Source organism: Giraffa tippelskirchi, chromosome 4 (genome assembly GCF_054371585.1).
Source record: "Giraffa tippelskirchi isolate mGirTip1 chromosome 4, T2T-mGirTip1v1.2.pri, whole genome shotgun sequence".
NCBI lineage: Eukaryota > Metazoa > Chordata > Mammalia > Artiodactyla > Giraffidae > Giraffa > Giraffa tippelskirchi.
In genome coordinates, this window is record NC_137278.1 from 167,343,622 (window position 1) to 167,365,425 (window position 21,804).

At 35.8% G+C, this 21,804-nt stretch overlaps 1 protein-coding gene across 9 annotated transcripts in view; it reads left to right on the forward strand.

The window, feature by feature from the left end:
* Positions 1-21,804, forward strand: part of RIC8B (RIC8 guanine nucleotide exchange factor B) — a 105,439-nt gene that overhangs the window by 41,276 nt on the left and 42,359 nt on the right. For all 9 annotated transcript variants that reach the window (XR_014082327.1, XR_014082325.1, XR_014082326.1 and 6 more), the window contains 3 exons: positions 10,884-10,978; positions 17,531-17,759; positions 18,483-18,578. Coding sequence is in view for 6 of the 9 variants with exons in the window: in XM_081591319.1 (XP_081447445.1) it covers positions 10,884-10,978; positions 17,531-17,759; positions 18,483-18,578 (420 nt within the window). In the remaining 3 variants the exon portion in view is untranslated. The remainder of the gene's footprint in view (positions 1-10,883; positions 10,979-17,530; positions 17,760-18,482; positions 18,579-21,804) is intronic.

Sequence of the window (21,804 nt, forward strand, 5' to 3'; positions counted from 1 at the left end):
TACCTTCTCTGGTTATTTTTCTTACACTGTTTGCTTTGGTGTTTTTAAGTTCTCCATTTAGTTGCAAGAGCTTTTCTGAGACTGTTGGTTTGCCATTGTTGGAGTCCCTGTTATTTAAATTGTGTCCAAAATAGTAGCTCACACCCGTTCAGATTCCTGACAGAAAGGGTTTATAGTTCAGTGGCTGCACATCAGCATATGTATGGAATGATGTGTAATAAATATCATTATACTGAGATTAGCCCTAATTAGTGTGCTTCAATTATAATTAATAGCAGGGCTGGAAGAGGCTTTAGAAAATGTTGAAGTGGCAAATACTCTGTATTATAGAATGTTTATTTTTCAAAAGATACATGATAAAGGATCAGTAGTCCTGAAGTGGACATCTCAACAAACCCCTTGTGAGTCATGGATCACTTGATACAACCTTTGTAAAATGTACCTAGTTAATATGCCTCTGGGATATTTTGAAGTTATCAGAAGTTGTAAACAGTATTGAAAACAGAGTCTTGCCAACCCATTTAGGCAAGAGTATAGGAAAGGTTGGGCTTCCCAGGTGGTGCTAGTGGTAAAGAACCCACCTGCCAATGCAGGAGACTTAAGAGACCCAGGTTTGATACCTGGGTCAGGAAGATCCCCTGGAGGAGGGCATGGAAACCCACTCCAGTATTCTTGCCTGGAGAATCCCATGGACTACTAGTGGGCTACAGTCCATAGGGTTGCAAAGAGTTGGACACGACTGAAGCGAATTTGCACACATGCATGCATGCATAGGAAAGGTTATTTTAAACCATTTGAGTCTCTATAAGTCTCTAAATTCAAATTTTAGCAAGCATTTAGTCAGTCATTCAGTCAGTCAACAAATATTTATGAACAATTGCCAGGTATTACCCAGGCATTGTGAAATATATTGGCGAATAGTACAGATAGTCTCTGCAAACTTCATTTCTATTGGTGAGACAGATAATTAGTAAACAAATATATAATTTAAATTGTGTTAAGTGCTAGGAGAGAAACAGTACAGTGATGGAGAATATTTAGTATAGTTAGAAAAGACCTCTGAAAGTCTCTGCTGAGATCTGAAGACTGAGAATGATTTGGCCTTTTAAAGAATGAGGGGAGGAAACCTTTCTCAGAAATTGAACAGCATGTGAAGAGACACAGAAATCAGAGTATAGAGTACTTTTTATTGAGGTGTCTACAACTTGACTATGATGCTTTGGATGTGGCCAACAAAATTGGGATCATCTAAACTGAGTTGGGCTTCCCTGGTGGCTCAGACAGTAAAGAAGCCGCCTGCAATGCAGGAGACCTGGGTTTGACCCCTGGGTCAGGAAGATCCTCTGCAGGAGGATGTATAACTGGCAACCCACTCCAGTATTCTTGCCTGGAGAATTCCATGGACAGAGGAGCCTGGTGGGCTACAGTCCATGAACTCACAGAGTTGGACACAACTGAGCGACTAACACACTACAACTTGGCATAAAGAAAATCTATAATAAGGGTGCAATGAAACTCTTCCTCTTGTCAGGAAGAGTTCATTTACCTGAATTTTAATATCTCCTTGATTGTCAGATTAAAGACATCTTTCTCCAGGTAAGCAATCATCTAAAGAATTGTTAATACTTTAAAATACCAACTGAAATAAAGGGATATGGAAAGCTGACTGTATGGAAGAATCCAACTTTAAAATACAGATTTAAAAATAATATTTTCCTTATTCTGAAAAGGAATACTTGCTAAATAATAGTGCAAAGATCTAAGGGAAAAAGCATATGAGCAAGAAGAAAGTACAAATTACCTATAAACCTACCACTCAGAGATAAGCCTTATTTGCTTTTTGCTGTATATCTTTCCAACCATTCTTCATTGTATAATATATAAACATATATATATATATACTTTTTTTTTTACAAAAATGCAATCATTTTATCATCTTGCTGTCTTTCTTTTCCACAATAAATCTTCTTGAAGAGTAGTAGATTACATGATGTGTACCTTGAAGCCATAAAGTCCCTAGGAGTGACCTCTGAGGTTGAGTGGACAGTGTTTCAGTTTCCCACCCTTTCTTTAAAAAAAAGCACCTTTGATTGTTGCTGTTGCTATTGTTATTTTTCTTTAAATTTAGGTTGTAACTAGACTTCATTTGGGATATAAAGAGTTCTGCACCCAAAAAAAATTTTTTAATAACCACTTTCTTCTCAAATTTGTTAAAGATAATAAATCTTTATGAAAGAACAAAAGTGAAAGTTGCTCAGTCGTGTCCGACTCTTTGTGACCCCGTGGACTATACAGTTCATCGAATTCTCCAGGCCAGAAAACCGGAGTGGGTAGCCTTTCCCTTCTCCAGGGGATGTTCCCAACCCAGGGATTGAACCTAGGTCTCCCGCATTGCAGGAGGCTTCTTTACCAGCTGAGCCACCAGGGAAGCCCTTATGAGAGAACACTCACAAGTATATGTGTAAAAATACTTAAAAGTATTCCTTCATAAGGATCCATCAACCTTTAACAAATGCCCTATGTGTAAGAATTTGGGTTTTTTGCAGTTGTTTGCTATTTTAAATAGTAATACAGTGAATTTTCTTACAAAATCTTTGTAGATAAATTCCTGAAATTCCTGCGCCAAAGGATTTTTCAAAACTTTAGGGTTTTTTTTTATGTATTTAAATGTATATGTATTACCAAATATTGACCTTCAGAAGAACAGTGCTAGTTTCTACCTTTCAAAACCTGAGCATTTCACTTTTTAAAATCTTGACCTATTTTACAACTCAGTTGTCACAAAAAATACAGATATTTGGTTTTGGTTTTAACTGTTCCAGTAGGTATTTTTATGACTGTTCATTTACAATTCACAAAAACAGCAAATTAAATTTTTCTTGAGGTTTAGCAAATTAGTGGGATTTGTTCATTTTAGATTCATGCCTCAATGTTAAATTCCTACCTGGAAGCCAATGCCATTAGTAGATTAATTTGGAGATTCTTTTCCATTCATTAGGAAATGTAGCTAGCCTTATTTCCACATGTGGTGTCTATCTGTCTCCTTACCTTCCTCCCTGTCTCTTTCTGTCCCTTTCCTGATAGTAGTGTATTTTAAAAGGTCAAATGGTCAAATGATTCCTTTTATAGGACCCAAAGTCAATTTTAGAAAAGTTCACGGAAATGATCCTGTCTTCTTGTTTTAACACTTTGCTAAATCTCTTGGCTCATCGAGGAAAGCATGTTATTCTAGAGATCCCTTACTTTTTAACACATGTTCCCTTCTGCAGTGTTTCCTAGGTATTGTGCAATATAATGAAAAAATACAAGGACCAGCACACATGTTAGAGCCAGACAACCAAGTACAAACAGAGAAGTAGTACAAGTATCTGAGTATTAAAGGATGCTGTTTGAGTGAGATAAGATAGTGAGTATCTTTAGGAGTCAACTGGAATGTCACATTGTAACAGAAGAGATTGATTCCATAATTATTTTAGAGACTTTGAAGGAAATGTGAAAAAAGTACATGACATTATTTAATTAAAAATAAAGCTTCTCTCTTTTAACTGAATCATTTTTTCAACAAACATTTATTTTGTTCCCAACATATGCAGAGTTTCGTATTAGGTACACAATATGCATTATAAAGCATCTTTGCCCTCAGAGAACTAACAGTACAATAGGAAAATCAGACATGTGAACAGATGGATACATAAATGTTTTGTCATATTATTTACTGTTCTCCTCTACATTTTCTGTATGTTTGAAAATAAAGAATTACCTCAGAATACACAGATGCTACATATGCCATGTATTCTAGATCTTTGGAAGTATGTCTGACCTTACTGTCTTAGTCTTTCTGCTAAGCAATATACCTAGCACAGAGTAAATGTTTAGTGAGTATTTGTTTTATGAAAAATAAAATGTGATACAGTTTGTGCAATCTGCATAAACAGAAATATATAAGAGAAATAGCCCAAAGTGACAGGGAGGAGAGAAAGTTTATGATACCTTTAAAATTTTCAAAACTATTAAAAAATTTTTCTAGAAACCTAAAATATTTAATAACATTGTTTAGAGAGCAGATTCTAGCTTTTTTGAAGATACAGCACACTGTCTATTTTATAGCATTTATATTTCCCTTTGTAAGTTAATTCAAAAAAACATTTATTACTTTATGCCCAGCACCATGTTAGCTGTAAAAGATGTAGAGGTAGAATACTTAATCTTTGCCTATAAGCAGACAGAGATCTTTGAACACATGTAATTTACAAGGACAAATAACTGAAAAATAGCCTGGGTAAAATACAGGGTGAAATACTACCCAGGGTATAGCTATATTTCCAGGTAAGAGTACATGTGTATGTTTGTATGTGCATATGTATTTATGTTTCACTTTTTGTAGAACTGAAATTGAATTTTCATAGGACCAGTTTCCTAAACCTTCTTGAACTAATTAGAACTACCCTGGGATAACATAGCCTGTTTGGGACTCACTAGTGTGAAGTATTCTCCTTTCAGACTTTTTCTCAGGTCTTGATTAGTTCAGTTAAAGATTTCATTGACAAGGTATGAAGATATTGATACCTTTACCAAACAAAAATGAAAATATTCCACAGATTGCATAGGAGAAAAAAGCAATGGTATGGTAGTGGAATCTATAAATAAGAAGCAAAACCTATATAAAAAGGTCCCCCTACCAAAAAAAGATTCCAGAGAGTTTCATGAGTTTCTACCCCTCTTTTAGTGTTATCTCATTTTGATTTCCACTGTCCCAACAAGCTTGCTTGCTTTTCTGTTTCGTCTTCCTCTCTTTGTCTTAGGGATTTTTTTTCCTTATCAATCTTTGGAGATAGTAGGATTACAGAGGAGAAAATATTGATTCCCTAAAGATATTAAATCTAAGCTCTTGAAGAAGTAAATGACAGTTTATAAGTTGTTTGTATACTGTTTTGTAAAGAGCAATTATATTTAACCCTTAAGCATCTATATGAGACAGGAGGAATATTAATCTCATTTGACAAATGAGGACAGTGAAGATCAAAGAGTTTATTTATGTAAAGTCACCCAGCAGAATAACCGATAGTAGGAAATCATGTCCACTCTAACCTTTGTTAAGTAAGACATCTTTAATGATAGCTCTTATTCAACAAATATTTATTGAGCCATAGACTAATAGTAGAGTAAAAAGTCTGCTACTGCTAAGTCACTTCAGTCGTGTCCGACTCTGTGCGACCTCATAGACGGCAGCCTACCAGGCTCCCCCATCCCTGGGATTCTCCAGGCAAGAACACTGGAGTGGGTTGCCATTTCCTCCTCCAATGCATGAAAGGGGAAAGGCAAAGTAAAGTAGCTCAGTCGTGTCTGACTCTTAGTGACCCCATGGACTGCAGCCTACCAGTCTCCTCCGTCCATGGGATTTTCCAGGCAAGGGTACTGGAGTAGGGTGCCATCACCTTCTCCAACTAAAAAGTCTAGAAACAAGCATATACATATATAGTCAACTGAGTTATGATACAAGTAACACTGAAGTGCAGTGGGAAAAGGTGGGTTTTTTTAATCAATTAAAAATGAGTTTAGGGATTTCCCTGGTAGTTCAATGGTTAAGAATCTGCCTGCCAGTTCAGGGGACACAGGTTTGATCCCTGGTCTAGCAAGATTCAGGAGAACGCAATGGCAACCCACTCCAGTACTCTTGCCTGGAAAATCCCATGGACAGAGGAGCCTGGTAGGCTGCAGTCGATGGGGTCGCAAAGAGTCGGACCCGACTGAGCAGCTTCACTTTTACTTTTCACTTTCATGCATTGGAGAAGGAAATGGCAACCCACTCCAGTGTTCTTGCCTGGAGAATCCCAGGGACGGCGGAGCCTGGTGGGCTGCCGTCTATGGGGTCGCACGGAGTCGGACACGACTGAAGCGACTTAGCAGCAGCAGCAGCGGCTAGCAAGATTCCACATGCCATGGGACTACTAAGCCGTGAGCCACAACTCCTGAGCCCACACTCTGGAGCCAACAAGCCACAACAATTGAGCCTGTGTTATGCCTAGAGGCCATGCTCACAACAAGAGAAGCCACTGCAATGAGAAGCCCACACACCACAACTAGAGCGTAGCCCCTGCTCATTGTAACTAGCGAAAGCCCGCATGTAGCAACAAAGACCCAGCACAGCCAAAACTAAATAAATTTAAATCTCTACCTTATACCATACAGAAAAAATTAATTTGTAATGGGTAAGAGATTTAAAAATGTAAAAGGTAAAGTAGTAAAAGCTTTTGGAAGAAAGCAGAAGATTATCTTCATGACTCTATTTTAAATAAATCAAACATTTCTTAAATACGAAAGATTTTTAAAACAGTACAAAATAAAGATCAAACCACAAAGGAAAAGTTGACAAATTGGCTTTCACTAAAATGAGTTCGTCAAGAGAAGAAGGTAAAAAAGCAGGCTACCAAATGGGAAATGATATTTGTAATACATATATGCATTAGGTACTCTACCTAGAATGCTTTAAAGAAGTTCTACAAACAGTGTCAATCAACCCAATAGAAAAATATGCAAAAGGCTTGAACAGGCACCTCATAAAAGAGCTATACAAATTACTTATAGACATAAGAAAAAAATGTGTTCAACATTATCAGTCATCAGGAAAATACATAATAAAACCCCAGTACATCCACTGAATGGCAGATTTTTTTTTTTTTAATAAATTTATTTATTTTAGTTGGGGGCTAATTACTTTACAATATTGTAATAGTTTTTGCCATACATTGACATGAATCAGCCATGGGTTTACATGTGTTCCCCTTCCTGGACCCCCCACCCACCTCCCTCCCCATCCTATCCCTCTGGGTCATCCCATTGCCCCGGCCCTGAGCCTTTGTCTCATGCATCGAACATGGAATGGTGTTCTGTTTCACATATGATAATATACATGTTTCAATGCTATTCTCCCAGAACGTCCCACCCTCACCTTCTCCCTCAGAGTCCATAAAATTGTTCTATGCATCTGTGTCTCTTATTCTGTCTCGCATATAGGGTTATCGAATGAATGGCAGATTTAAAAGGCTGACAATACCAAGTGTTGGCACAGCTGTAGAGCACACTGATAGAAGTGTAAGCTGGTATAAACACTTTGAAACACTGTTTTGTGGAACCTCCTAAAGTGTGTCTTATGCATGTGACCCAGCGTACCAAATGACCTGTAAGAAAGTATGTACATGTCCATAGCAGTACTCTTCAGTATAGCCCAAGTGTCCAGCAAGAGTAGGATGGATATGTGAATTATAATATACTCATATTCAGCAGTGATTTCCTAACCTAGCTATGAGGAAACAGATTGTTTTCCCTAGATGTCAGGATGGAACTCTTTTATAATACAGTATTACACACAATGTCAAACTGCTTGAAAAGTTTCTAAATGTTCCAGTGTACCTTCTGTACTCATGGCATTGCTGGTCAGTGGCAAACAGTGCAGACCAGCACTTCAAATAACACTAATCTCAAGTGATGAAAATTAACAAACTACAACTACACAGAGCAAAGTGGATGAATCCCACAACCAGATGCAGAAAGAGTCTCTATTTTATGATTCCCTTCATATAAAATTCATGACAACAAAAATCACTCACCTATGATGTTATTTGTTAGAATTACAATTGAAGAGCTGGAGATCTATCATTTGAAGAGGTCATGAGAGCAGTTCTGAGGTTCTCGGTCCTGGCATTGCTTTGTTTTCATGCTGGTTATATGGACGTGCTCATTTTGTGAAAGTTTATCTAGCTGTACACTTACGATTTGAGCACTTTTTTATGTTTTATTTACATTAAAAATTATTGAACATTTATTAAACATATGCCCTCTAAACTTGTGAAGGTAATAGATGAATGGAGAAAACAATGCCTATGTAAGTCTATAAACAAATGTGAAATTACAGATTATGATTCTCTGAAAGAAATCATAACAAGATACAGTGAAAGAGAATAATGAAAGAAGGAATCTACTTAGATAAGGTGGTCCAAGAAGGGGCTTCTCTGAGACCTGGAGGATGAAAAGGAATCAGTGATAACCATGGCAAAAACTCCAGGGACTTCAGTAGTTATTTTGAGTAAAGAAATAGAATTTAGTGTATTTACAGAAAAGAGGATATGCAGACATAAGGTACAACCTGGGAATTGGTGTCACAAAGATAGGGACAGGAGGAGTAGGGATGGAAAGAAGTAGAATTTTCACTTGCAGTCGCAGAAGTGAAAAGACTAGTGGAAAAACCAGCATGGAGTTTTGCAAGAGGCTTGTCGATATCAGCATAAGAGAATAATGTGATATTTAAAATAAAGAAAAATCTAGTGTTAATGAAAGTGTATTCCTAGTTAATTATCCAAACCAAAGAAAATATGATCTTTTTAAGAGTTAACTGCTGTGGTTAGTTGCTCAGTCATGTCTGACTCTTTGCAACTTCATGGACTATAGACTGTCAGGCTCTTCTGTCCATGGACATTCTCCAGGCAAGAATATTGGAGTAGATTGCCATGCCCTCCTCCAGGGTATCTTCCCAATTTAGGGATCAGACTCAGGTCTCCCACATTGCAGGCGGATTCTTTTATCATCTGAGCCACCAGGGAAGCCCAAGAGTTAAGTAATAGATGAATTTCACATGCATTTCAGTGTGCTTCATGTAATGTGAAGTATGTAAAAGTAATTTGCATATTAGAGAATTTTGATTCAGGCATTTGAAGATGGATGGCAAGTAGAACAGCATTCATTCCAAACCCTTAGCATCTCTAGCATTCCACTGGTCCCCCCTCCCCAACATGCAATAATTTCCTTATCACTCATTTTAGCTCTATCAGTCTTCCCTTTTGATTTCTTCCTGCCTCATCCTCCCCTCTCACCCTTAAATGTTTCATTGAAAGTACTAAGCATTTTCATGTATATCAGCTTCTTTAATCCTTTTGTAACCCCAGCAGTCTCATGTTTGTGGAGCCGCATAGAGGAAACTTTGGCTCAGAGAGGCTATATGACTTGCCTAAAGTCACAACCGATACTCTTGACTCTAAGTGCAGTGCTTTTTCTATCATGCCATTGAGACCTTCATCTTTTCCAAATCAACACATGATAGTGTTATTTCAAAATATTGAAATATGAAATATTTGAAATATTGAAATATTCAACATATTACATTATGAGTAATGAAACTGTGCTGTTGTTTGTTAGATTTTATAAAAGACATCTTTCTAGAAGGGCTAAGTTATATATAGGAATATAAGATGATGTTGTTCAGTTGTTAAGTCGTGTCCAACTCGTCACAACCCCATGGACTGCAGCACGCCAGGCTTCCGTGTCCCTCACCATCTCCCGGAGTTTGCCCAAGTTCATGTCCATTGAATCAGTGATGCCGTCCCAACCATCTCATCCTGTCACCCTCTTCTCCTGCCTTCAATCATTTCCAGGAACAGGGTCTTTTCCATTAAGTTGGCTCTTCACATCAGGTGGCCAAAGTATTGGATCTTCAACTTCAGCATCAGTCCTATATATGTATAATGTGTGACCATATTTCACTTTACATAGACTTGAAATCAATTATGTGTGTGTGTATATATATATATATATATATATATATATATATACACACACACAAACAAAACTTTATAAAGTTTTTAATAGCTTTTGAAGTAATTGGAAACTTCCTAAAATGTAACATATCCAGGATCTGATTATAATAGATAATTATCACTAATTTCATATGTCTTTTTAATTACTAAAAATCTGGAATAAAAAAGGTACGACCTTGATGCAGATGGTTAAAAAAAATTGTAGTGGCCCAAGATCTCACTAAAAATAAAGAGGTAGACCAAATGATTATTCGGAGCTTAGCATATTTCCTATTAATTGCCTTCCCTCTGACTCTCTGAAAGTGAAAGTTGCTTAGTCGAGTCTGACTCTTTGCGACCCCATGGACTGACTGTACAGTCCATGGAATTCTCTAGGCTAGAATACTGGAGTGGGTAGCCTTTCCCTTCTTCAGGGGATCTTCCCACCCCAAGGATTGAACCCAGGTCTCCCGCATTGCAGGCAGATTCTTTACCAGCTGAGCCACAAGGGAAGCCCAAGAATACCGGAGTGGGTAGCCTATTCCTTCTCTAGTGGATCTTCCTCACCCAGGAATCAAACCAGGGTCTCCTGCATTGCAAGCAGATTCTTTACCAACTGAGCTATCTGACTCTCTACATGTCTTTAATACCACTACCAATGAGTAAACATTAGGAAAATAGGAGATTAAACTCAGATTGCTTGTTTTTCTTCCATTGCTTGTTACTTTGGAGGGCCTAGGAGCAAGATTGGGAGGAACTAAGAGAATAAGAAGATTCATTAAAATGAAGTAGATAGATTAGTAGATTTTTAATCCATTGTCTTTGAAACTTAAGAGACTGAGAACACACAACGTGCTTCTGAAATATTGGATAGTATTATATCTGTTTGAATTTTTATACTGACTTGTAAACTGGAACAGTATACTACCCAACAAAAGAATCTAGACTGTCTGGAAATGGAAAAGATCCCTAGTTGCATTGAATCTTGTGATCAGGTAAAACAGAGTAGGTAATATATGGATCTGATCATGTTTCTCTTTGACTGACATGTCATAAGGGAGAGGCCAGATCAACAATTTCTGGTTTCAGCCATTTCTGGCAGTAGCTGTAGCTGTTCATATGAGATGGCTGTTCACTTAGTGTTACCTTGGAAATTGTTCCTGGAATATCCTGGTGTCTATTATGTATGGCATGAGAATAAGTGTTTTGGGGGTCTGATATGCCATAGGATGACTCCCAGGAATGTAGTAATGTACCAGACTCTTTGTTAAGGCATTCTTTCAATCTCCAATTTTTCTTCTCTTTTATTTGCCATAGAGTGAGTCTCATCAGTTTCGTGTCATGGCAGCTGTCCTTCGCCATTGTTTACTAATCGTAGGTCCAACTGAAGACAAAACAGAAGAGCTACACAGGTAGGTAGCCTCTATTGATATCTCAATGAAAGACATAATCAGTTCTTATTGTTTTTATGCATCTGATTTTAATTGTTATAAACACAAGAAAGTGGAAATATTATAGTAAATTGGGTAACCAGTAGGTCGAAAATCATTACTATGTCCTGATGAGAAATTTTCATTCTGTTTCCTTTGACTTTGTTATATTGAGCCCCTTAACAAGAGAAGAGAATTTGGCATTTGTTGCATTCAACAATAAAACCCAGAACAACAACAATAATAGCACACAGTTATTGAATACTGTGTGTAGCATTATGCTGAGTGCTTTATAAAGACTAATCTCTTTCAATCATCACACCAATCTTATGAGGTAGGTACTATTTTTCCCTTTCAATACGTGATGAAACTGAGTCATGGAAAAATCAAGCAGTTTCTCTGAGATTGCATATAAGTGAAAGAGCTTGGGGTTGAACCCTGATTTTAATTACTACACTTAAACTAATACTCTCATATAATAAGTGAAAGAACTTGGGGTTGAACCCTGATTTTAATTACTACACTTACACTAATACTCTATTTTCATTGTAAGAGGGTTTATCAAAAAGTATATCTTAAGCAATGTTAATTAAATTTTAAAAACTTATTATAAGAATTGGGTCACAGTATCAAGTATCAATATATAAAAAAATAGTTCAAGTTTTGTGACTTGCCTACTAGAGCTATTATGGACTGCTGTTAAAAGTTATCATTCTCTGAGAACAACTGAAGAAGTATTAATGCATTTTTCTAGTTCTCTTACTTTCTATTTTATGTCAAATTAGTAGTAACAACACCTCTGACTTTAACATGAGATGGTCTACGGTGCTTTATTCTGTAAGAACATAAACGGCATTTTAAACAATTCAAATAAATTCAAATTTGTAAACTTTGGCATTAAATCGCCTTTAAAAACAATTTAAAATTGGGTTCTTCTAATAGTAGAAATTACCTTTAGAAATTATCCAAAACATACATTATATTTACAGTATATATAGTATATACAGTATATCCAAAATATAGCTTTAGTAAAACTGTATAGAAATAAAACCAGAGTATAAAATGAAACATACCCTTGTTATTTTTCAGTCATATCCATATTATTTTAGTTACGATTGGCAGCTTATCATTTGATATTGTACTGAGTTTGTTGGTAGGTTACCTTATGTACTCTGCCCTGCAAGCCTTCAAAAAATTGTTTTCTTCACAATTAAAAAGTATACTTTTTTCTGCAGCTACAGATCAAAAGTTCCTTTAAATATCTAGAACTGTGTCTTTAAAAATAATCAGATTAACTGCAGTAGCTCAAATCCTCTAAAAAAGATTTTTTATTAAGCATTTTTGTCTAATTTTTTCATAACAAGAAACACTGGAAACCTAGATATTGAAGCTAAAAGAAAATGGGTTTATAAGCCCAGGTATAAATTTATTTATTTTGGAAATCTGATATCACAAGTTAAATGGCATTCATACAAGGATATGAGAAGAAAGTGTTTTGATGGCAATTGTTACACTAGTCACAAAAACATTGCTAAGGATTTCTCTGAAGAGTGAATTTAATATTTTAACACAGTACCTAATAGTCATCAAAAGAGAGCAAAACTGTGTAGAGGTTTTAACAAGAAAAGATTTTTTTTTTTAAGTAATCTGATATCTTTATTTTACTTTCTGATGATATTTGCTTTAAATACTTATTTTTCTTAAATTTAAAAAATGTTTTTCTTTAAATATATTTTTATCTTATAAGTTGCTCCAATAAATTATGTGTTAGCTCTACTGTAAATAAGAAGGAATATCCCTAGAGCCACAGACAGATTTATATGTATTTCTAAAAGGCTTTCCTGGGAGATTGAGGTTGCTGCTGACATGACAGTTTATCTGGACTGGCCTTGCATGTCCCTTTAATCAGAATTAAAGTGATTAGTATCATTTGAGCAGTAATGACTCTAAGCTAATCTGTTTAAATGCAGAAAAACTGTACCAGCCTCAAAGGGTTATTTTAAGAACCTTATTAGAATTGTAATATCTACTAAATTCTGCCCAGTTGTAGTGGCTCTGAAAACTGTGTGTGTGTGTTTAAAAGCATCATTTTTAAAATAATCAGAATGTTTCATATTTCAACATCTCATTCCATTTTTTACCTTTATTTTGTAAATTTGTTTTTGCTTTTTTTTTAAGAGGAAAAATGTAATGAAATAAGTAAACCTAGATAGTGTGGTGGATGGTTATGCATTGTCATCAAAGGATTGTAATAGTGATTAAATGAGAAATTAGTAAAGCCATTCATCCCTGGTATGGAGTAAGTTCTCAGTAAATGGGGGAGAAGCTGCTCCTGCCAGCACCACAACCCTACTGCCGCTGCTGCTACTGTTATTATAATAAGCATATTGGCTTTGATATCCAATATTTCATTCTAAATCTCTTCTTTAAAGTTTCTTCAGTTTTGATATTTTGTTTAGAAAGCTGTTTCTTTGTATATATTGTGATTGTGTAGTGAAATCTCTTTTCTGTTAATCTAAGATTTTATCAAGCCAAATGCTTGGCAGGCACCTCAGGAGCCTGCTAAGGTGCTCTAGGATACAAGTGAGTAAAAATATGGCTTAGTAGCAGCTTTTTCTGATACATTGTCTCTGTAAGATAGTGCCTTTCTTTTTTCCCTTAGAGAAATCAGGAGGACATGGACATAGAGATAAAATGAGTTGGCTGACAAAGACAACTGACCTTGACAGCAATTTTATTACCACTAATCAGAATTTTATATAGTTTCTAAAATCTATATGTTCTATTTCATTTCCTTTTGTCCATATTTATGGTAAAAAGTAAATTGTTGGTATGATCCACCTTTGTGGCTCCATTAAAGGACATCCTAATTCTGTCTATCTCTGCTATCTGCCTGAGAGTACTTTCAGCCCTCTTGTCCATAATCAGTAAGCTTATGCTAAAGTCTTAGCCAAAAAAAAAAAAAAAAAGAGTTGCTTGTGGATGTGGTTGTGGTTTTGTTTTATTTTGGAGAGAAGGGGGAAGATGGGGGTGGCCTGTATGCTAGAAAAGAAAGGAGAGGGAAGGACCAGATCTGATTTAATTTCCTTCAGCTTCTCAGCCTAATTCTTTCACTCAACACATTGGCATCTACAAAGATTTCTTTTTTTTTTGTATCCAAAAGTGCCAGTATGTATTTAAAAAATACTTGCTTCCTTGCTTTTTGTTGTTGTTCTTTGTTTAGACCAATTCATTTTATCTCACATATTTAAGGGGACAGTTTAGCACCTAATGACACCTCATTACAGTGCTAAGCATAATGTCTTTTTTTCCCTAGCTTTACTGAGTCATAATTGACATATAACATTATGTACATTTAAGGGGTACAGTGTGTTGATTTGATACACATATTACAAATACAAAATGTTAAAAAATAAGCATAATATCTCACGCATGGCAGACTTTTGATAAATGTTTGAAAATCGGAACATTTCATTTTAGTTTATATTTATAAACTGAGTACTTACTATGTGTTAGACACTATGTTGAGCTCTAGAGGCAACAAAGATAAAGAGAGTATGATCTTTGTTCTCCAAGGCTCACCAACTAAGTTGATGAGTTGTAGTTTTGAATAGGGTAATCCGGGCAGACCTCACCTAGATGGTATCATTTCTTTAAAGGAAGTGAGGGAATGAGTGAGCCCTTTGACTTTGTGGGGAAAGGGCGGTCCAGGAAATAGCTCAGAAGTAAAGGCCCCAGGGCGGGAGCAGCGGCAGGTGTGAAGAACTGCCAAGGAGTTTGTGTGGCTAAACCACCATACGCATGTCCCTTTACCCTCTTGAATTTTACTCTCAGACCATTTATCACCTTCTACTCAATTAGCTTTTTTGTTTTGACTGATCTCTACATGCTAGAAAATAAGCTCCAGAAGGGGAGAGATTTACCTCTGTTTTCTTCGTAATACCTGTCTAAAAATGCCTGGCATAAGTAATTAATAATTACTGAACTGAGTTAGATTAAGGTAAACTTAGGTATTTACCTCTGAAAATCTTTTGGAAATCTTGAGATTCATATAAGTAGATTTTCCAGCCATGAAAAAAGGTACGTGAACTCCCATTATAAAGAAGATTCATTTGACCAGGAAAGTTTGCTAACAGCTGTAGGTCTGCTTATACTGTTATCATGCTCCTCAGTGTCATCCGGTATTAAATTATGTTTAGCCCAGCAATTGATACAGGACTGGATTTCAGATTGCCTTCCTTCTCCCACAACTAACAAGACACTAATCAGAGCATTAAGGAGCTCTAAATAGGCCCTGCTTTTGAATCTGCATATCAGGAGGGGGCTGGGAGCTTGAGTGGGAGGATGTCATGTCCCAGTGATTAATGATCTCTAGGAGGCTGAAAAGGGGAGAGTAATATACACAGTATTTCTACCCCCTGGAGTAGGAATGCAAACACCATTGTGCAGATCTGTGCATAGTCACTGACTTCCTGGTAGCTGGAGAATTTCATACACTCTTCTACCACAAATAAAACTGTCAGAGAAGTGACAGAACTCAAAAAGCTGGCTTTCCTTACTTAAAAAGAATAGCTCGAACACAGTGAGCCAGAAAATTAATTTTGTAGTTGTTTGATAACCCAGTTGTTCAGTAAGAAACGAGAAAATGGAACCTTCTCTTGAAAAGCCTAAAACCTCCAAATATTTGTTGACTCAAACTCTACATTTGATTTTTTAAATTTACCAAATTCCTGAAACTGCTAATTTTAGATGAATTTAAAGGGAAGCAGTCCTTTATGATGTAATGCATCACCTTAAACTTTTCAGTGTGGTCCTGTGGTAGATTCCAGCCTATTGCCCTCTGTGTTGAAAAAATACCGGTAACATTTCAAAATGGATTTTACAGTTTTAGAAATTAATTAAGAAGAGTTCTATTTTTTTCTTTTATCCCCAGTAAATCTATGATCTCTAATAAGAGTTCCCAAATGCTTAAGTCAGGAGCACAATATTTTTATCTATAGATAATTATCTACAGATAATTGTAAAAATTTTAAAAGTTTGAGGGAAAACTATGGTATTTCAGCCAATTGTGATCATTTACAAATAACCAAAAAGGGACTTTGTTTAATAGTAGTAGCAGTGATAGCAGCAGCAGCAGCTGTAGTAGGTTCTTTGTGGGTAGAACCAAATAACTTGTATTTTACCAGGAACCATTCATTCATAGGACTTGTTAAATTATTTTTCTTCTTGGTTCTGATTTTTTTGATGCCCTTTAACCACTTACTGTTCTCCATTGTCTACTTTTTAAACTTGGAGTTCTTACAAAAATTTTTTCTCATAATATAAAAAGAAAGAAAAGAAATACTCATTCTTAGGGAAATGAAGCCACACTTCAAGGTAGAGGAGAGAAAATATTTTGTGTTTTATTTCTGTTTTGTTGTTTATTTTTGAGGGTGTCACTATAATCTAAATTAAAAGAAACTACTGTGGTCTAAATTAAGACAGCATCAGTTAGATTAAGCCCTGAATTTGGTTTCCAAGTGGTTAGACTTTTAAATTGCATTTGCAAGAGTTTATTTTTAGTCAGGATGTGGTTATTTTTAGATCTGCTTCTCTGTCACTAGGAAATGTAATGCCTGTCTCTCCATTGTTGTTTATCAGGAAGTTCTGAGGCACAGGCTTTTAAGATCCAGTTAGCACAGAATACCACCTCTCCTTTTAAATGAAAAAATATGAAATAATATATGAAAGAAAATATATTAAATAAGAGCATGTCTAATTTTTAAATTGTTAATGTCATTTTAATCTCTTACACACTGAGACGCGGAACAAAATTTTTAGGGAATACCGAAAAATACAAGGTTTGGGTTCCCCCTACTGGTGTACATACTAGGCTCATGATTTAATTAATACATAGCAAGAAAGGCCTAGGGGGAATGAAGATTTGAAATAGCTATATTGGCCTCTTTTAAAGAAACCTGGGGATAAGAGAGGGAGAAAAAGCACCGCTTACCATTTTCTGCAAATGTCTTAACAAAAAAGGGGATGATCTAAAAATTGTATTTCTACATCTAGAAAGGACAAAACTTAATCCTGCAATATTTGGTTTTTAATGCTGTTGCCTCTGTGATAAGCTGCTTATATACAGTGCTTCTCAAATGCTTTATGTTGTAATCTAAGGAATAATAAAACACCAATGGATCCACAAAAGGATTTAAAACCCCAAGGAAAAACTGCAAGACTAGTATTGTATCATAATAAAATTAAAGAGCTAGTGTTAAAGCTCACTAATAACTATTTTAGCATTTCAGAAAGTGACATGACATCATGTGATTGTGTGTGTCCATTTAACATCTGTTCTTTCTAATTTGCCATGTGTATATTTGAAACGGTTCTCTTTATTTTCTGTCTCTTAGTCAGTAAATGCCAAATAATATTAAAAGCTCATTTTGAAAAAGAAGAAATTTTAATTGACTCCCAAAAGTCTTACTATGTTTGCATTTTAAAGGACTATTCAATCAAATTAAAATATTGTCTTTTTAAATTGCTTTTCAGCAATGCAGTCAACCTTTTAAGCAATGTTCCGGTCTCTTGTTTGGATGTTCTCATTTGTCCATTAACCCATGAAGAAACAGCCCAAGAAGCAACGACTCTAGATGAACTGCCCAGTGATAAAACAGCTGGAAAAGAAACAGTTTTGAAAAGCAATACCATGGTATACAATGGTATGAATATGGAAGCCATTCATGTCTTACTCAATTTTATGGAGAAGAGAATAGACAAGGTAATACTGATAAAATGAAGAAGATTCTTCTAAAGAATGTAATTGTACACATATACAAACATCACAGGATGTGATTTTTGAATCTAAATTTTTTATAGCTGATATCTTGAATAATTATTTATACTCTGGAAAGCTTTTTATTTACCATAAATGACAAGTGAAACCAAGTGAATTTGTTTAAAGCTGAAAATTGTGTTGATGTGACACCAAAATTGTGACTAGTGCCTGAAGAAAAAGGAAAAAGTAATTTTCTAGTGTAGGTATTTCATAAGTTCTAGAAGTAAAAATTATCCCCCCCCAAAATTTGATGGTAAATACTTTCCATAACACCCAAAAGACATCTTTAAAGGAAAGTTGCCTCTGTAAGCTGCTTATTTTCTCCTTTCTGATCACTGTCTTTGTCAAGTAACTCTATTAAAAGGCAGAAAGTTAGTTTGGGTCGGTCATGAAAACCTTTGCTGCCTTTAAGCCCATTGTCTGAGCCAGTGAGAATCCTATAAAATGTAGGAAAAATCAAGGATACAAGTGAGCATTAGTAAGCATGAAGATAACTCATGAAATAGAAATATTTTTAAGAAAATAATTTTTAAAATAGTTTTTACAGCTTTGGTAACATAAAATATCTTCCCCTCAGAAAGAGGAGTATTAATATACTCAGTTATATGAAGAAAAGTAATACTGTTAGAAACTAATCTAATGCAGCATGTATGGTTTTCTTTGTAGGGAAGCAGCTATAGAGAGGGTCTCACTCCAGTTCTCAGCTTGTTAACAGAATGTTCCCGAGCCCATCGAAACATCAGAAAATTTCTCAAAGATCAGGTAACTGTTTAATGCATATTTCATCTCAAAGTTAATCTTCTTATATGTATTTTTTAACATAAAATCAATGAGTCGAATTCTTTCACAGTGATTTCCTTTCAGAATGTCAGAAACTCAAAAAAGTTAGTGTTAATCTTTGAAATCTTCCTAATCCAGAAATAAGTGACCCTGTGTATTTTTTAAGTCATTCATTCATTTACTCAACAAATGTTTATTGAGATTTGTGTGCTGTGTTCTAAGCCTTGAAATACAAATTAAGTCTTTGCCTTGTGTAGTTTCCCTTATAGTAGGGGGATTAAAAAGTAAACAAGTATCTTGATACAATGGCAAGTAGTGATAAGTGTTCTGAAGAAAGATACAGAGGAAGGGAAAACTTAAGGGAATAAGGAAGAGCCTCTCTGAGAAAATTTGAGCAGAAACTTGGATAAGTATGAAAAGGATCTTTGAAAATATCTGAAAGAGGATATTCTCTGAGAATAGTTCTGGGAATATTCTGGAAGAGGAATGTACCAGAGAGAATGAGAACAGAGTCTCTGGATGAGAGGATATTTTGGTATGCTTAAGAAAAAGCAGGAAAGCTAGACAATGTTGTGCCAGAGGGAGAGTGCTGGATAAAGTACAAGAGGTAAGCAAGAATCAAATAACGTAAGGTTGTGTAGGACTTTCAATTTTCGTCTAATGACGTGGGAAAGCATTGGACGGATTTGAGAAGGGAAGTGGTGTGACCTCATTTATATTTAAAGATATTCTGGCTACTATATATAAGATAGACTAGAGGAGTGTGAGTAGATGTGAGGAGACCAACCCAAAAGAGAACTGATGCTGAAGATTATGATGGTAGTTAGAGTTCATGGTAAGAAATCATCTTCCTACCTCTGCATCTACAGTCTGTCTGCATCTGTCTGTACTGCCATATCCTTTGTCTCCCCTCTGTCACAGGGGATGAACTGTCCCTGCTTCCTTCTGTGGCCAGCCTCTGTGCTCATATCCTGGAACCCTTTCCCTCTCACCTCAAGACCTTTACTCCTACATTTATTCTCTTTCTTGTCATCTTTTTTTTTTTTTTTAATGTATTGGATCATTTCTGTCTGCACCCAAACACATCTCCCATCTTAAAGGCAGAAAAACCTTCCCTTAATCCCTCTCAAGCTGCCTCCCCATTTCTATGCTCTTCTTCATGCAGTGTTCCTCAGGAGAGTTTTCTGTGCTCACCTTCTTTCTCCTTTTCACTCATTTTGATTCTCTTGTGAACCCACTGAAATTAGGTTTTCATGCTTTCCACTCTACTACAGAGGTGTTTATCAAAAGTCATCAACCCAATATTGCCAGATCTAATCTCAAATCTTGTTTTTTATTCTCCAATACCATTTTGATATAATTAAGTATTCTCTCCTTTTTGAAGTAATTTCTTCACTTGGTTTCTTGGACACAACAGGGAACCTCTTTGCAGTGTTCTGAGTTCCCCAAGACAATGCTATCTTTGTCTCTATGTCTGCTCTCTTGTTGATCTCATTTAACAATCTTGGTTTTGAAAATCTTCTATTCGCCAATGGCTCACAGATTTCTATCTCTAGCCTTGATTGTCCCCTAAGCTCTCCAGACTTATATAATGTATGCCTTACCCATCTCCTCCCCTTGGGTGGGTAGTAGGTATCTTAAGTTTAACATATCCCAAACTAATCTCTTGACTTGCTGTCCTCCATCCCTCTATCTTCTCCTTCTTTCCTCATTCAATCATGGCACCACCATTCACCCCATTGTTTACTGTCATGTAGAATTTCTCTTAATAAATGAACTAGGTTCATTTTTCTCTGTATGTTTATGGTCAAGATTTAATAAGCACTTTGCTCTGTGTAGAGCATATTAATAGATATTGCTGATAAGGAGAGATTAGAAAGTAGGGACTCATATCTTTGAAGAATTTATAGTCCATTGGAGGACTAGGTACCATCAAACATGAATAATCATTTAAGCAAAATAAATTAGATAATTGAATTAAGGTCATTTCTAAGTTTGACTATTTTAAGACATCTATTCTGACTAGAAAGACTTAGTGAAGAATAATACACGAAAATACTTTGTGTCCTATATTTTAGCTTTTCACATAGGAGATCCACATTCCACTAAACTGTTTATATTTTGCTATCTCTAAGCAGAATACCCCAAATATATCCTATTTGTTAAACAGATTCTTTATATGAAGGCCTTGGTCTATGCATTATGTAGGTACAAAAGACTGTGAGACCCACTCCTTGTTCTCAAAGAAATACTGCAGTACAAAGGAGACATAACAAGTAAAAAGTTAACTAAAGAAGGATAAATGGCACAATACAAAAATCAACTTTCCTTCTGAGGAAGATGCACTCTAGACTATGATGATTAAGAAGGGCAGAACCTCAAATAACAGATGATTAGTTTTGGTAACAGTGTAAATGGAACCATGGCTAATTAGTTATTGTTCCCAGTGGTTAATACCTGCTTAAATCTACCTTGTGCATACCCAGAGTAAAATGGTCTTGAATATTCAGTATTTGGGCAGGTAGAAAGGACAGATGGTAGAAATTACTGATTCAGGTTGGATTAGTCTGGAGAGGCATATAGAAGAGATGAAGATTCCATGAGTTTGAAAAAAGAACTAGACAGGAGAAAAAATTTAATGAAATTTATTTGGGGGGAAATAGAAATTTTGGAGAAAAATGATCCATTGGAGAAGGAAATGGCAACCCACTCCAGTACTGTTGCCTGGAGAATCCCATGGACAGAGGAGCCTGGCATGCTACAGTCCATGCAGTCGCAAGAGTCAGACGCAACTTAGCAACTAAACCACCACCACCATCAGAAATGATACCAACTTATGCAGTTTGTCTGGGCATGATATATAACAATAAAAATTACAAAATTTCACTTCAAAAACTTGTTTTAAGGAACTGAAAACATAGCTAATAAAATTTTTGTGTGATAACCTTTATTAATAGATACTATGCTCTGAAACTGTAGGTACATACTACATGAAATCACTTGTTTCATGTCTCATTTCTCTAGAAATGGGAGATAAACTCGGTAGGGTTAGTTGAATCAAATAATAAGAATTTATTGTGTAATTATTTTATGCTTACAGGGCACAAATAGCAATTTGCTCTGTCTTGCCAGAGATATTGAAATATGGATTCTATAAACACTTGGGTAGATGATTCAGTTTTCTGAGATTTTGTTTCTGGTGTTTTTT